The 14,398-nt window shown below is 38.0% G+C and overlaps 1 protein-coding gene across 2 annotated transcripts in view; it reads right to left on the reverse strand.

The window, feature by feature from the left end:
• LOC115222279 (cytochrome b5 reductase 4) overlaps positions 1-12,237 on the reverse strand; it is a 49,082-nt gene extending 36,845 nt beyond the window's left edge. The window contains exons 1-5 of one of the 2 annotated variants that reach the window (XM_029792447.2): positions 11,609-12,237; positions 7,392-7,738; positions 4,251-4,351; positions 2,609-2,687; positions 1,246-1,296 (exon numbers count right to left, since the gene is read on the reverse strand). In XM_029792447.2, the coding sequence (XP_029648307.1) occupies positions 1,246-1,296; positions 2,609-2,687; positions 4,251-4,351; positions 7,392-7,662 (502 nt within the window). In that variant the 5' untranslated portion in view covers positions 7,663-7,738; positions 11,609-12,237. Of the gene's footprint in view, positions 1-1,245; positions 1,297-2,608; positions 2,688-4,250; positions 4,352-7,391; positions 7,739-10,777; positions 11,014-11,608 lie in introns of those variants that run through there. The other variant, XM_029792448.2, reaches the window with a different exon arrangement.
• Positions 12,238-14,398: the final 2,161 nt, after the last annotated feature.

Genomic DNA, 14,398 nt, shown 5'->3' on the forward strand with positions numbered 1-14,398 from the left:
GAAATGCTGCTAAGCATATTGCCCAATGAGCTAAAGATTCTGCCAGCTTGCTACTGTTATCCTCAATGTAATAATAAACATCAGCCTATGTTTTAAAGAGATGGACATTAAAAGATGAAGGTCTCACAAAAATAGATTGACAAGAGCTGACATTTGAGCAAGACATAACAAAACCCCTATGACCCCAAATTATAATTACTGGCTAAGGCGGCGAGCTGGAAGAAACGTTAGCACGCCGGGCGAAATGCGTAACCGTATTTCGTCTGCTGTTACATTCTGAGTTCAAATTCTGCCGAGGTCGACTTTGCCTTTCATCCTTTCGGGGTCGATAAATAAAGTACCGGTTACGCACTGGGGTTGATGTAATCGACTTAATCCGTTTGTCTGTCCTTGTTTGTCCCCTCTATGTTTAACCCCTTGTGGGTAGTAAAGAATCATATAATTACTGGATAGGTTTCATGATCAAGCTTTAAAGGCTGGTTTACATATGTGTGTGTGTGTGTTTGTGTGTGTGTGAAGGTGCATGGCTCAGTTGCTAAAGAGTCAGGCTCACAATAATGAGGTAGCGAGTTCAATTCACAGACCAGGCTGTGTGTTGTGTTCTTGAGCAAGACACTTTATTTCACATTGCTCCAGTTTACTCAGTTGTAGAAATGAGTTGCAATGTCACTGGTGTCTAGCTGTGTCGGCCTTTGCCTTTCCTTTGGATAACACTGGTGGCATGGAGAGGGGAGTCTGGTATGCATGGGTGACTGCTGGTCTTCCATAAACAACCTTGCCTGGACTTGTGCCTTAGAGGGTAACTTTCTAGGTGCAATCTCATGGTCATTCATGACCAAAGGGAGCCCTATATTCATACACACACATATGTATATAAACTAGCTTTTAAAGCTTAATCATTAAACATGTGTTTGGCTAAAAAGTTTATTTTGCAACCATGTGATTTTAAGTTCAGTCCCACTGCGAAGCACTTTGGACATGTCTGGCCAGGGGGAAATATTACCTTACTTGGAAACAAGTGCACGTTGGCAACAGGAAGGGCATACAGCCATAGAAAATTCACCTTCTCCTCAACAAAATATTTGTCCGATGCATGCAAGTATAGCAAAGTGGACATAGAAACAATGCAGATACTCTCTTAAATGTATGCAAAAAAAAAAAAAAAACAGCAACAACAACAACAAACAGAAAGATCTTCTTAAAGTACTTTTAAAAATCTGATACCAAAATTAATTATTTTTTTACCTGGAGGTAACACAGGAGTGGGAAAGTTTAGTCTTGAACTGAAATTTTTCTCTGCAAAATGGAAATAAGAGAAACATATAATTTGTGTGACGACATGTTTATTCATTATAATCGTAAGAACTGCATGGCACCCATGTTGATGGTACAGAAAAGACACCCAGTATATTATGTAGAGTGGTTGACATTAGGAAGGGCATCAAGCCATAGAAACTGAGCCAAAAGGATGAAAGGCAAATTCGACCTTGGCAGAATTTGAACTCAGAACATAAAGACGGGCAAACTGCAGTTAAGCATTTAATCCAGCATGCTAATGATTCTGCCAACTTGCCACCTTAACTTTAATAATAATAATCCTTTCTACTATAGGCACAAGGCCTGAAATTTGGAAGAAGGGGCCAGTCAGTTAGATTGACCCCAGTATGCAACTGGTACTTAATTTATTGACCCTGAAAGAATGAAAGGCAAAGTCGACCTCGGCGGAATTTGAACTCAGAATGTAAAGACAGGTGAAATACTGCTAAGCATTTTGCTTGGTGTGCTAACAATTCTGCCAGCTCGCCATCTTAACCTCAATAATACTAATAATAGTAACAAAAATAATAATAAATGCCCTGATGCAGTACCAGGTAGTGGCTCTCATGGCTTCTAACCTTAACTGAATGGAAGTGTTATCATGTACATTGTTTTGTCTTGGTATAAAAGATGGGCTACAGCAAATATTCTGCTCAATACCACAGATTTGCTTCTCAGTTGTTTGACCATAACCAGTTGAGCATGTCCCTTATTGGCTGACAATATGTGCATCTCTGATCACAAGCAGAAGTAATGGGGGAGTTTCATAGCCATGTGTTGAGAGGAATTCTTTGGAGTTTGGATAATTCAACTATGGAAACATTGGTGTTTTGTTCAACATCCTTAAACAACCCTTATTCAGGGACTTTTTGAGTGAGATGGGTTACTCAACCTGAAGTAAATTCTAATTGGGCCCCCACCTGCAAGGTCATGCACTGTTTATTTTGATATGAGATCACCGTGTTGCATATACACGGTTGTGGTGCATGTGCCTGGTGTACCCCTATCAGATGGGTAGTCGTGATGGGTATACTGGGCGTCGTATATTCTACCCCAGTGTCACTTTGATGGCATGCACTGCTCTCTCACTCAACAACAACAACAATAATAACAATAACACTACTACTACTACTACTACTACTAATAATAATAATAATAATAATAATATACTACTACTACTACTATACTACTACTAATAATAATAATAATAATAATATTTGACTGGTACTTTATTCTGCTCCCTACCCACCTAAAATTATGTACCCCAAGAAATGCATAAAACAACACTTACTTTCAAAGAACTGTTCACTCTTCAATTGTCCGATATAACACTTCTCAAGCATAGAATTGACATTAACCCAACGATGGATCTAAATAAATAGAATCACAGATGAAACAAAGAACTTACACTTTTCTCAGATACAACAAAATGAATTAAACCTTTTAGCATTCAGATAATTTTGTCAAACCTAATGCTTATTTATTCACATTGTTTTGAATCAACCATGCATTGTCTCATAGCTTCAAGATTTCAATAATGTGATTGCTTGTTTTCCAGAATCACATTGTGGGATAGGTATGAAAGGTTGGATCTGGCCAATTTGGGCATAAAACAAGTAGAATATTTGGGCCGGATATGGCCGGTTTGAATGCTAAAGGGTAAATGTCCAGTTTTTTTTAAGAACTTAGTGGAGGATAATGGCTTGAAGTTACTTGGCTTGAAGTTACTGCTTGAAAAATGTCGACATATTCACCATTCAAATCTATATTGATTTGTCTTGTCTTGGGCTATGCAACGTCTGATAGTGGCAGAGGTGATGTCATGACACATGGCACAACAACCTGGGTATTTAAACCTATTTCTTTATTACCCACAAGAGGCTAAACACAGAGGGGACAAACAAGGACAGACATAGGTATTAAGTCGATTACATCGACCCCAGTGCGTAACTGGTACTTAATTTATCGACCCTGAAAGGATGAAAGGCAAAGTCGACCTTATCCCTTAAGCATTCAGATTTCTTTGTCAACTGTAATGCTAATTAATTCACATCGTCTTTAATTAATCATGCATTATCTCAAAGCTTTGAGATTTAATAATAATAATAATAATAATAATAATGATGAAATTATTGTATACAGTGCTCAGGTGCACTACAACTTGTCAAAAGTGCATATAAAGTATATGCAGTAATGTACAAATGTCTGGGAAGTGAACAGTGTATGAGTCAGACACACGCTTGCGTGTGTATGGAGGGGAGAAAATCAGGTGTAGTGTTGGCGAATCTCAGGAAGCATGGAAGTTTTGAAGGATGCAGTTCTCTGACAATGACAAGATTGTTTATTTTTAGAATGATATTGTAGGCCAGGTACAAGAGACTAGATCTGGCCAGTGTGAAGACAAAACAGGTAGAAACAGGCGCAGGAGTGGCTGTGTGGTAAGTAGCTTGTTTACCAACCACATGGTTCCGGGTTCAGTCCCACTGCGTGGCACCTTGGGCGAGTATCTTCTACTATAGCCTCGGGCCGACCAAAGCCTTGTGAGTTGATTTGGTAGACGGAAACTGAAAGAAGCCCGTCGTATATATGTATATATATATATGCATGTGTGTGTTTGTGTGTCTGTGTTTGTCCCCCTAGCATTGCTTGACAACCGATGCTGGTGTGTTTATGACCCCGTAACTTAGCGCTTCGGCAAAAGAGACTGATAGAATAAGTACTGGGCTTACAAAAGAATAAGTCCCGGGGTCGAGTTGCTCGATTAAAAGGCGGTGCTCTAGCATGGCCGCAGTCAAATGACTGAAACAAGTAAAAGAGAGAGAGAGAGAGTATATTTTGGCCAGATGTGACCAATTTAAATGCTAAAAGGTTAAAGAGTTGAAGCCAAAATGCTTGAATCTTTTAAAACGACAAAAGAAATGAAATGTTTTTACCTCATCAAACAGCTGGGTTCCATCTTTACCGACACCACGCATTAACTCAGCAATACCGCCAGGATGATACTCCATATACGGTGTGACGTTATATACTTTACCTGAAAGAAATCATAAACTAGTAGTAAATGTCAGTGATCTTTTGTACTATGTACATAAAATGGCGAACATCAAAATGAAAATCAAACAAACAATGCGTGGCACCTTGGGCAAGTGTCTTCTACTATAGCCTCGGGCCAACCAAAGCCTTGTGAATGGATTTGGTAGACCGGGAAATGAAAGAAGCTCGTTGTATATATGTATATATATACTCTCTTTTACTTGTTTCAGTCATTTGACTGCGGCCATGCTGGAGCACCGCCTTTTAATCGAGCAACTCGACCCCGGGACTTATTCTTTTGTAAGCCCAGTACTTATTCTATCGGTCTCTTTTGCCGAACCGCTAAGTAACGGGGACATAAACACACCAGCATCGGTTGTCAAGCAATGCTAGGGGGACAAACACAGACACACAAACACGCATATATATATATACATATATACGACGGGCTTCTTTCAGTTTCCATCTACCAAATCCACTCACAAGGCTTTGGTTGGCCCGAGGCTATAGTAGAAGACACTTGCCCAAGGTGCCATGCAGTGGGACTGAACTCAGAACCATGTGGTTGGTAAACAAGCTACTTACCACACAGCCACCCCCCGCACCACACACACATACATCATATATATATAAAATAAAATAGGGTAATAATAAATTATTATTACCACTGGCCTAGCACAAAAAACGAATTAGTCATTAGACTATATATTATTCATATAGAAATACAATAAGAGACTTCCAAATAGGAAAGCGTTGTGCTAGAAAGAGCAGTAGAAATCTCAAGACCACAAAGGCAGTGCTCCAGAATGGTCACAGTCAAATGACTGAAACAGTAAAAGAGTATATATATATATATATATATATATATATATATATATATATAAGACCTTGTGGTCTTGAGATTTCTACTGCTCTTTCTAGCACAACGCTTTCCTATTTGGAAGCCTCTTATTGTATATATATATATATATATATATATATATATGCATGTGTGTGTATATGTTTGTGTGTCTGTGTTTGTCCCTCCAAAATCACTTGACAACCGATGGTGGTATGTTTACTAGGCTTCCAACGAATAAGTCCTGGGGTCGATTTGCTCGACCAAAAGGCGGTGCTCCAGCATGGCCGCAGTCAAATGACTGAAACAAGTAAAAGAGAAAGAGAAAAGAGAACGGGCCAAACCATTTACACATTGAAGTTCAGTTTCCTTCATTTCGTATGTAGTGCTACATAGGCGCAAGAGTGGCTGTGTGGTAAGTAGCTTGCTTACCAACCATATGGTTTCGGGTTCAGTCCCACTGCGTGGCATCTTGGGCAAGTGTCTTCTGCTATAGCCTCAGGCCGACCAAAGCTTTGTGAGTGGATTTGGTAGACGGAAACTGAAAGAAGCCTGTCGTATATATGTATATATATATATATATATATATATATATATATATATGCGTGTGTGTGTTTGTGTGTCTGTGTTTGTCCCCCTAGCATTGCTTGACAACCAATGCTGGTGTGTTTATGTCCCCGTTACTTAGCGGTTCAGCAAAAGAGACCGATAGAATAAGTACTGGGCTTACAAAAGAATAAGTCCCGGGGTCGAGTTGCTCGACTAAAGGCGGTGCTCCAGCATGGCCGCAGTCAAATGACTGAAACAAGTAAAAGAGTAAAAGAGTAAAGAGTATAAGAACACAATATAAGGGGTATGGAGTTGCATCATCATCATCATCATTTTAATGTCCACTTTTCCATGCTTTCATGGGTTGGAAAGTGTTTGCTTCAGGCAGATATTTCTACGGCCAGATGCTCTTCCTGTTGCCTACCCTTACCGGTTTTTATAAGTAAAGTAATATTTACTCATGACCAGACATGTTCTTGCAGAATATTGGAGGATATGAATGACACTGCTTGTATGACTGACGCTCATTTAAAACCCCAACACCACATACACATACATATATATGTGTGCATATATATACATATATACATATCATCATCATCATCATTTTACGTCCGTTTTCCATGCTAGCATGGGTTGGACGGTTTGACCGGGGTCTGGTAAGCCATGGAGGCGGCACCAGGCTCCAGTCTGATTTGGCAGTTTTCTACAGCTGGATGCCTTTCCTAACGCCAACCACTCTGTGAGTGTAGTGGGTGCTTTTTACATGCCACCGGCACAGGAGCCAGCACAGGCTGGCAAACGGCCACGATCGGTCGGTGCTTTTATGTGTCACCGACACGGACACCAGTCAGGTGACGCTAGTAACTGCCACGCTCGAACGGTGCTTTTACATGTCACCAGCATTGGTGTCTTAACTACAATTACCATTCGATATATATATATATATATATACACCGGAGTAAGCACATAAATGTGAAACAAGGTGGAAAAAAGAGTACTCAAATACCAGAGGTAGAGTAATATGCTTTATTTAAAAGCAGCAGAAATATAACAAAGGCTGTTACTCAGAGTTTCATGTTCCTGTTCGTTGGACAGTTCTCAACGAACGGGAACGTGAAACTCTGAGTAACAGCTTTTGTTATATTTCTGCTGCTTTTAAATCAAGTATACATATATATGTATATCTTTTATATAAAATCCGTTCTGTCTGTCTGTGTGTGTGTTTTCTAGGATCTCGAGCATCCTCCATCCGATTGTGCTCAAATTTGATATGTAGATACTGACAGTATCAGGGCGTGAATAAGTCTTGAAAAAATTACAAAAATCAATTCCGGGTGAGAATGCGATCGATAAAGTCACTTCTGCACTTGATATCGTACATAAAAAATTAAGTTACAACAGATTTATATGATATTAATATTTTTATGACCTTAAAACTCATAAGCAATCACCATGTTTTAATTAAAGTAAATCAATACATGGTGATTGCTTATAAGCTTTAAGTTTATAAAATATTATTATTATTATTTACAGAATTGCAAAACTTGGCACTGCTTATCAAATCACGAACAAAAACACACATGACTTACATAGTTTTGTTGAGTATTTCAAAGGAATTTCATTAATGATAAACTAAAGGAAACATATTTACCTCTTATAGCCATCCAAGCATCATTCTCAGTATTGTGTTTCCTCAGTTCTTCTGGGGTGACATCAATTACCTTTCCCCCGATTCCAGTAAGGTCTTCACCACTTCGCGATAAGCGTATCCAGTCCATTAAGGATCGGCATTCCTTCAGAGCAACTTTGTTGCGTCCACCTGAAGACGCAGAAGATGATGAAGAACGCTGCTGGGAATCGGCAGCAGGAAACTGAGGAACCATGTTCTTCACAGCTTGCTGTTTGTCAACTGACTTGTCCATGCAGCTATTATTTCTACCTGCACCGTTAGGACTAACTGGTCTTGATCGGGACTTGCCACACCCCAGTTTGAATTATCTGCAAATCATATTTAAAATAAAAGTTTTTTAAAAATAGTTCCAAATAAATGAAAAAACAAATGTTTAGGCAACAATAAATTGGGTAAAGCACCATCATGTGGAAGAAGTACCATATAAGAAGTACTATATAAGAAGTACCATATATAAGATGCACATTTTCCAAAATAAAAAAAATGAAATGAAAAATACCTCACTCTGGGCCCTACATGCAAAGTTGAGCCTCCCATAAGCTAATTTTGTTCCTGAATGCACAAAAATTTTTTTCCTGGATATGTGTTGTTGAAAGTAGGGTGAGGTGCATCTAACATGCCTGTGAGTCTTTTATGCCATCAAATTACAGTAATATAAAGACAGACAAGCTTTACTGTAGATAGCTGCTTTAACCCTGTAGCATTTAAAATGGCCATATCCAGCCAAAATATACCTCCTGTTTTATGGTCAAACTGTCTTGATCTAAGTTCTAACATCTACCCTATAATGCCATTCTAAGAATAGACAATAACATCATCAAAATCTCAAAGTTAGGAGACAATACCTGATTAATTCAAAACAACATGAATAAATAAGCTTTACATTTGGCAGAGTAATTTGAACGCAAAAGGGTTAACATTTTCAAAGTGTGTTATAAATAAAAAATTATTTTATTTCTTTTTTATGGTCATTTTCATTTTTATTATTGGTTCTTATTTTTTAATAACTATTTCGATAATTCATACACCTGTCCTGAGTATGACTTTAAAACGAATCATTAATAATTATTTCATTGATTCATACATCAGCCCTGAGTATGAGTTTAAACTGCATCTGATTGTAGGGTCTTGGTTCCAGAGCCCTAGGGTTACGAGAAGTGTTAGATCACCTCATAGACAATATTGTTCCCAGGTCTATTCTAACCCTGAGTAGTAGCACCCGTCACAATCCCTGTTATAGGTTAATTAGCATGTAACCCCCCCCCCCAAGCCAGGATACGTTGCAATCATAGGATGCAGCATAGTGGATGAGAACTACTATGGTAACTGAACATATAAAATCAATGGCAAATATCACTAGATGCTGAACAGATGAACAGACAAAAAACTGCCAACAGCCAGGATCAACCAATTCAGTTACTGAACTACTGCTGTCGTTTGTAGTCATAGCATGGGCAAAGAGATATTTAGTTAGCAAAAGACCAAAAACCCAAGCCAGACGTTCGTACCTCATCACTGGATCAGAACGTCTGGCGGGGCGGACAGGTTGATTCATTCATCAACTCTGACTATTTGAAGGCTCTCATCTTCTATTTGAACCCCTCACCCTACTGTTCGCTACCTCCTGGTGGCCAACTTTATTACCTTTTCCAGTCGTTTTAATAGTAAAGTGGACACAAATATATTTGATGTAAAAAGCTATGAAATTTTAATTAATTAAAAACACACTCCAAATGTCAAGAATAATCATTATCAAAATAATAAATTGGATTAACAAATATACAGTAAAGCAAGGGAGGCAAATCTGTAATCTTTCTAAAGTTCATTAAAAATAGCGGACATTGGGCAGTAAATCTGATCTTTGGAAATATGGGGGTAACTCCAGGAGCATGTTTCGGCCTCGTTACTGCACGACCTCAGAATGACTTGAGATATAATTTCAGGTTGGATGTATATATAACTGAAATGGTGTATGGTATCAGCTATATATGAACAGTGGAAAATATGAATGGTGGTGTATGATCGTTGTCTAAATTTTGTAAGATCACGGTGTAGTTGTACTAACGAGGGCCTCATATATTCAACGGGTCCACATCGGGTCAACTAATAAATACATATTTATTAACGGATCGTGTAATCCATAATCTCGAAAACGTATTTCTGTAAAATGTTGGAGATGGTGAAATTTCCGCATCAGAAATAGTATTTTGTGGCATATTAGGCGGTCGCCGTAATTCATTCAACATAAAAAAAAATTCCAATGATTCCTGGATAGTGGGGTGTGTGTGTTGCATTTCCCCACCCACTCTTTTTTTTTCCGAAAAAGAAAATATCTATAAAAGGGGTTTGCGGCACATTAGGAGGTGAGGGTACTTAATTCCACGCAAAAAATCCGAGGTATTTTTTTTCTTAGTGAATCTCGTGCGGCTGTACCACCCACAATTTACCGAAATAATTATGTCTATGCCTTGTAATACCTCGACTGTTATGTGTGATAGAAAGTAGCCTGCCCTATATATCACATGTGATACATGTTTCCCTATCGTCCATCAAGAACGTGTTGACAGCATTTTAGGGCCCTTGGCAAATCAGTGCAATAGTCCTATAGTATATACGTATTGACAGCAAGCTACAGCATACATAGACCAGCATTAGGTCCCTAAACCTAGACAACTTGTCAATGCCCAATCTTTTAGATGGCACAGGTGTCCAAGCATCATACAGGATACACATTCCCAATTGTTTCAACCACCAGGCTGACTTACGAAAGAATCGCTTTATATTACTAAGATAGCGCATGCAATCACATTAAAAGTATCCATTTTTCTGAAAGTTACGAGGAATCAAAGTTGGTTGAGCACACTTGTGTAGGTATGCTACCGTACTAAAATAAAAATCCGGACGTTTTAAAATTTTAATTTTGTAATAGATTTTTTAGGATTTATTTTAGGCAGGAATTGTATCGAAGCCACTTGAATTTCCCTCTAACTATTTTAGTTTTCACTCAGAATCAATCAAGGAGCTTTTCCCCCCGTGACGTTATTTCTTTCCCCCGAAAGAACGGCAGACCGTATCAGTTTTTACGATTTATAATTGTCGCACTTTTACACCGAAAATATCCGTTTCTCTTGTGTAATACGTGAAATAATGGGCGATCTTTCGTTTGCCAAATAATGTAACAATTCATATTATAGTACATGTACTTTTATTATCTAGTAGAGAAACAACACTGATTTCCCAGAAACTTTGGATCCAATTCCATTCCGCATTAGGCTTTTTAGGTTTACTTATTGTTCCGAACCCAGGGTGGTCACATTCAAAATTAAACAAATATTAAGCTTACTTACATAATTAAATGGCATACAGGTATTTGTAAATTACCACAAATGATACATGTTCATTAATTCTGTACTGTACAAGGTAATCAGTAAACTATTCCAGACGGGACAGAGGCACGTTGGCTCTGATACTAATAAAGGCATCAGTAATTTATAGAATTACACCCACTCAAGTATTATATTTAAATAAAACGTATCGAAGAACCTTTCCGTGATGTTGGTAATTATTAATAAGTCAACTGATAATGTTATAAGAGCTGAAAGCTGGTAATTTGATCACTAGAGAAACAGGTTTTACTTCTGATTGCACAAACTATTTTTTTATGAACAAGCATTATTTGAAGGGAAATTAAAAGAAATCACAGTTTAGAAAAAGAAGTAATTGATGTTAAAACATTATTAAATAGGTCTGATTGATGAAGTTCATATAATTTTTTAAATATTTAAACTTTTCCTTTCTTTTCAGTAGGTTCCAGGCTGCCGATTTATAAAAAAGGAAACTGGGATGTTATGATGTTCATACATTTAACAAGGGTATTATTAAAAGGCGGAATGGAATTGGTTTCCGCTGAAAATCGGGACTTAGTTTTGGATTAAACAGGGTGTTTAGCGCAGAGGTAAGACGTGGGGCCCGCCTTAAGGCAAAAGTTAAGCAAATAAGTGTCTTATATAAGTTTTTTTTTTTGCTGAATTCTTAATTAATTTGGCAATTTGACATTATTAAATATTCCAATATGATGAAATAGTTTTTTTGTTTTTTTTATTAAGTTACCGTTAGGAATATATATATATCAGGAAGCAGATAAATAAACCAGAAACGAAGAAAGAATAGCGCCTTACCTTTGGGAAACTGAAGAAAGAAGGAAGTATGATGACATAAAACCGATTCCCGCGGTTAAGACCGAAGTTAACGGTACCTCTGGTTAGAAGCTGCTGTTGTTGATAAACAAACCTTTAACCAGGAAGCAACGATAATTCTATTAATTAACTATAATTCCTGCCTGGCTAGTCATAATACTTTATTTTACTTATATGACGTTGGAGGATGAAGACAGGGTTGAATATAAGTTTAAACGTGATCGAAGCATTCTGAACATAATGAACACACAAGATGCTAACAATAACGATATTGTTCAAGAAAGGAGGTCTTGCGGTGAGCATATAGCAGTCAACTGCTATATATGGTAGTGTTTATTTATTTTCAGAGAACAGACCATGTCAGTGTTGGTGGAAGATGGTTTGGTTGAATACGGACAGCAACTGGTAGCACCTTGTAGGTCCAGCAGACATACCGTCAATAATATTCAACACGGGAGGCTTCACTGATTTCAAAAGTAGAGTTTAATGTGAACAAAATGGTTTGTCGTCGACTAAAATCCAGCTCAGCTTGTCTGGAACACGGTTTCAATCTCTGACTGGTCATTTCACTGCACTGATGACGAAAATGACCGGCGGAAGGGATCATTACACACACTCACACAATGTATTGTGTATATATATATATATATATACACACACACATATATACACGGACGGGAAATCTAAGGTAATCCCATAAACCGCCTGCCTTCCCATTTTTAATATATATCTATATCTATCTATCGCTATATATATATATATATATATATATATATATACATACACACACACATATATATATATATAGTTCTCTTTTTTTTTTTTTACTTGTTTCAGTCATTTGACTGCGGCCATGCTGGAGCACCGCTTTTAGTCGAACAAATCGACCCCAGGACTTATTCTTTGTAAGCCTAGTACTTATTCTATCGGTTCTCTTTTGCCGAACCGCTAAGTTACGGGGACGTAGACACACCAGCATCGGTTGTCAAGCGATGTTGGGAGGACAAACAGACACACACACACAAACACACACACACACACACACACACATATATATATATATATATATATACATATATACGACGGGCTTCTTTCAGTTTCCGTCTACCAAATCCACTCACAAGTCTTTGGTCGGCCCGAGGCTATAGTAGAAGACACTTGCCCAAGGTGCCACGCAGTGGGACTGAACCCGGAACCATGTGGTTGGTAAGCAAGCTACTTACCACACAGCCACTCCTAAATATAAATATATATATACGAGATACTTTTATTTGTTTCAGTAGTTGGATTGCAGCCATGCTGGAGCACCGCAGTGTAGTGTTAGTCGATAAAATCATCTTCAGTGGTTATGTAGGTTAAGTATGGTACTTAACCTATCGGTCTCTTGCCGAAGTGTTGCATAAAGGGGGGGACGTAAACAAACTAGCACCGGTTGTCATGCGTTGACGCAGCGATGGACAAAGATGCACACACACACACATAGATATATACACTCATATACATACTTACATACAAAATTCACTTAAAAGTATTAAATGACCCAGGATTATAAAGACACGAAGATGCCATGTAGTGGTACTGAACCCTAAATTCTGTGGTTGCGAGTCGAACTTCCTGATCACGCGGCCTGCCTGTTGTGTGTGTGTGTGTGTAAACAGACTTTTCCATGAAATAATTTAATAAAATGTAGAGCATGCTTGCTTCAGTAGGTTCCGTTATACTTTGTGGTGTGCAACCAATTGCCGTGATAGAAAAAAAAATCCCCACAAAATAGGTGCAGGAGTGGCTGTGTGGTAAGTAGCTTGCTTACCAACCACATGGTTCCGGGTTCAGTCCCACTGCGTGGCATCTTGGGCAAGTGTCTTCTGCTATAGCCCCGGGCCGACCAAAGAGTTGTGAGCGGATTTGGTAGACGGAAACTGAAAGAAGCCCGTTGTATATATATATATATATATATATATATATATAATATATATATATATATATATATATATATGCATGTGTGTGTATATGTTTGTGTCTGTGTTTGTCCCCCTAGCATTGCTTGACAACCGATGCTGGTGTGTTTACGTCCCGTAACTTAGCGGTTCGGCAAAAGAGAACGATAGAATAAGTACTGGGCTTACAAAGAATAAGTCCCGGGGTCGATTTGCTCGATTAAAAGGCGGTGCTCCAGCATGGCCGCAGTCAAATGACTGAAACAAGTAAAAGAGTAAATGATTTCAATAGTTTAAGCCGAAAGATTTGGAAGAATTTGAAGAAAGTTCTCCGGTAATTTTCTTTCATATAAAATAAATATATATTTACGTTAATTTAGAAATTTGCCAGCAAAATCTTATAAAATGACAATGTCCAAAAGATGTCCATGCTTATATGTTATATATCAGTGCTACTCAAAGTGGTGGTCCGCGAGCCATCAGATGCCGGTACGCGGCCAGTTCCCAGAAAAGAAAGAAACATTATAAAATGCTTATTTAATATTGTATTAATTAAAAAAAATTGTTGACTTTTATTATATTCATTATATATATTGTGTCCGGTATAAATTAACATTACTAAGAAATATTACCGGTCCCCGGCACATTGGAAGAAGAAAAGAACTGCCGGTACCCACATCAGATAGTTTGAGAAGCACTGTTATGTATGAAGATAAAATTTCGATATAATCGGAATCTATTTTAAAAATGAATTATCCATATACAAAACATTGGGATACAAAAAAAAGTCAAATAGCCTTCAAATTAAACGGGGGGGAGGCCTCTTCCTGGAAGA

This window comes from Octopus sinensis, linkage group LG19, assembly GCF_006345805.1.
Source record: "Octopus sinensis linkage group LG19, ASM634580v1, whole genome shotgun sequence".
In the NCBI taxonomy this organism is placed as follows: domain Eukaryota; kingdom Metazoa; phylum Mollusca; class Cephalopoda; order Octopoda; family Octopodidae; genus Octopus; species Octopus sinensis.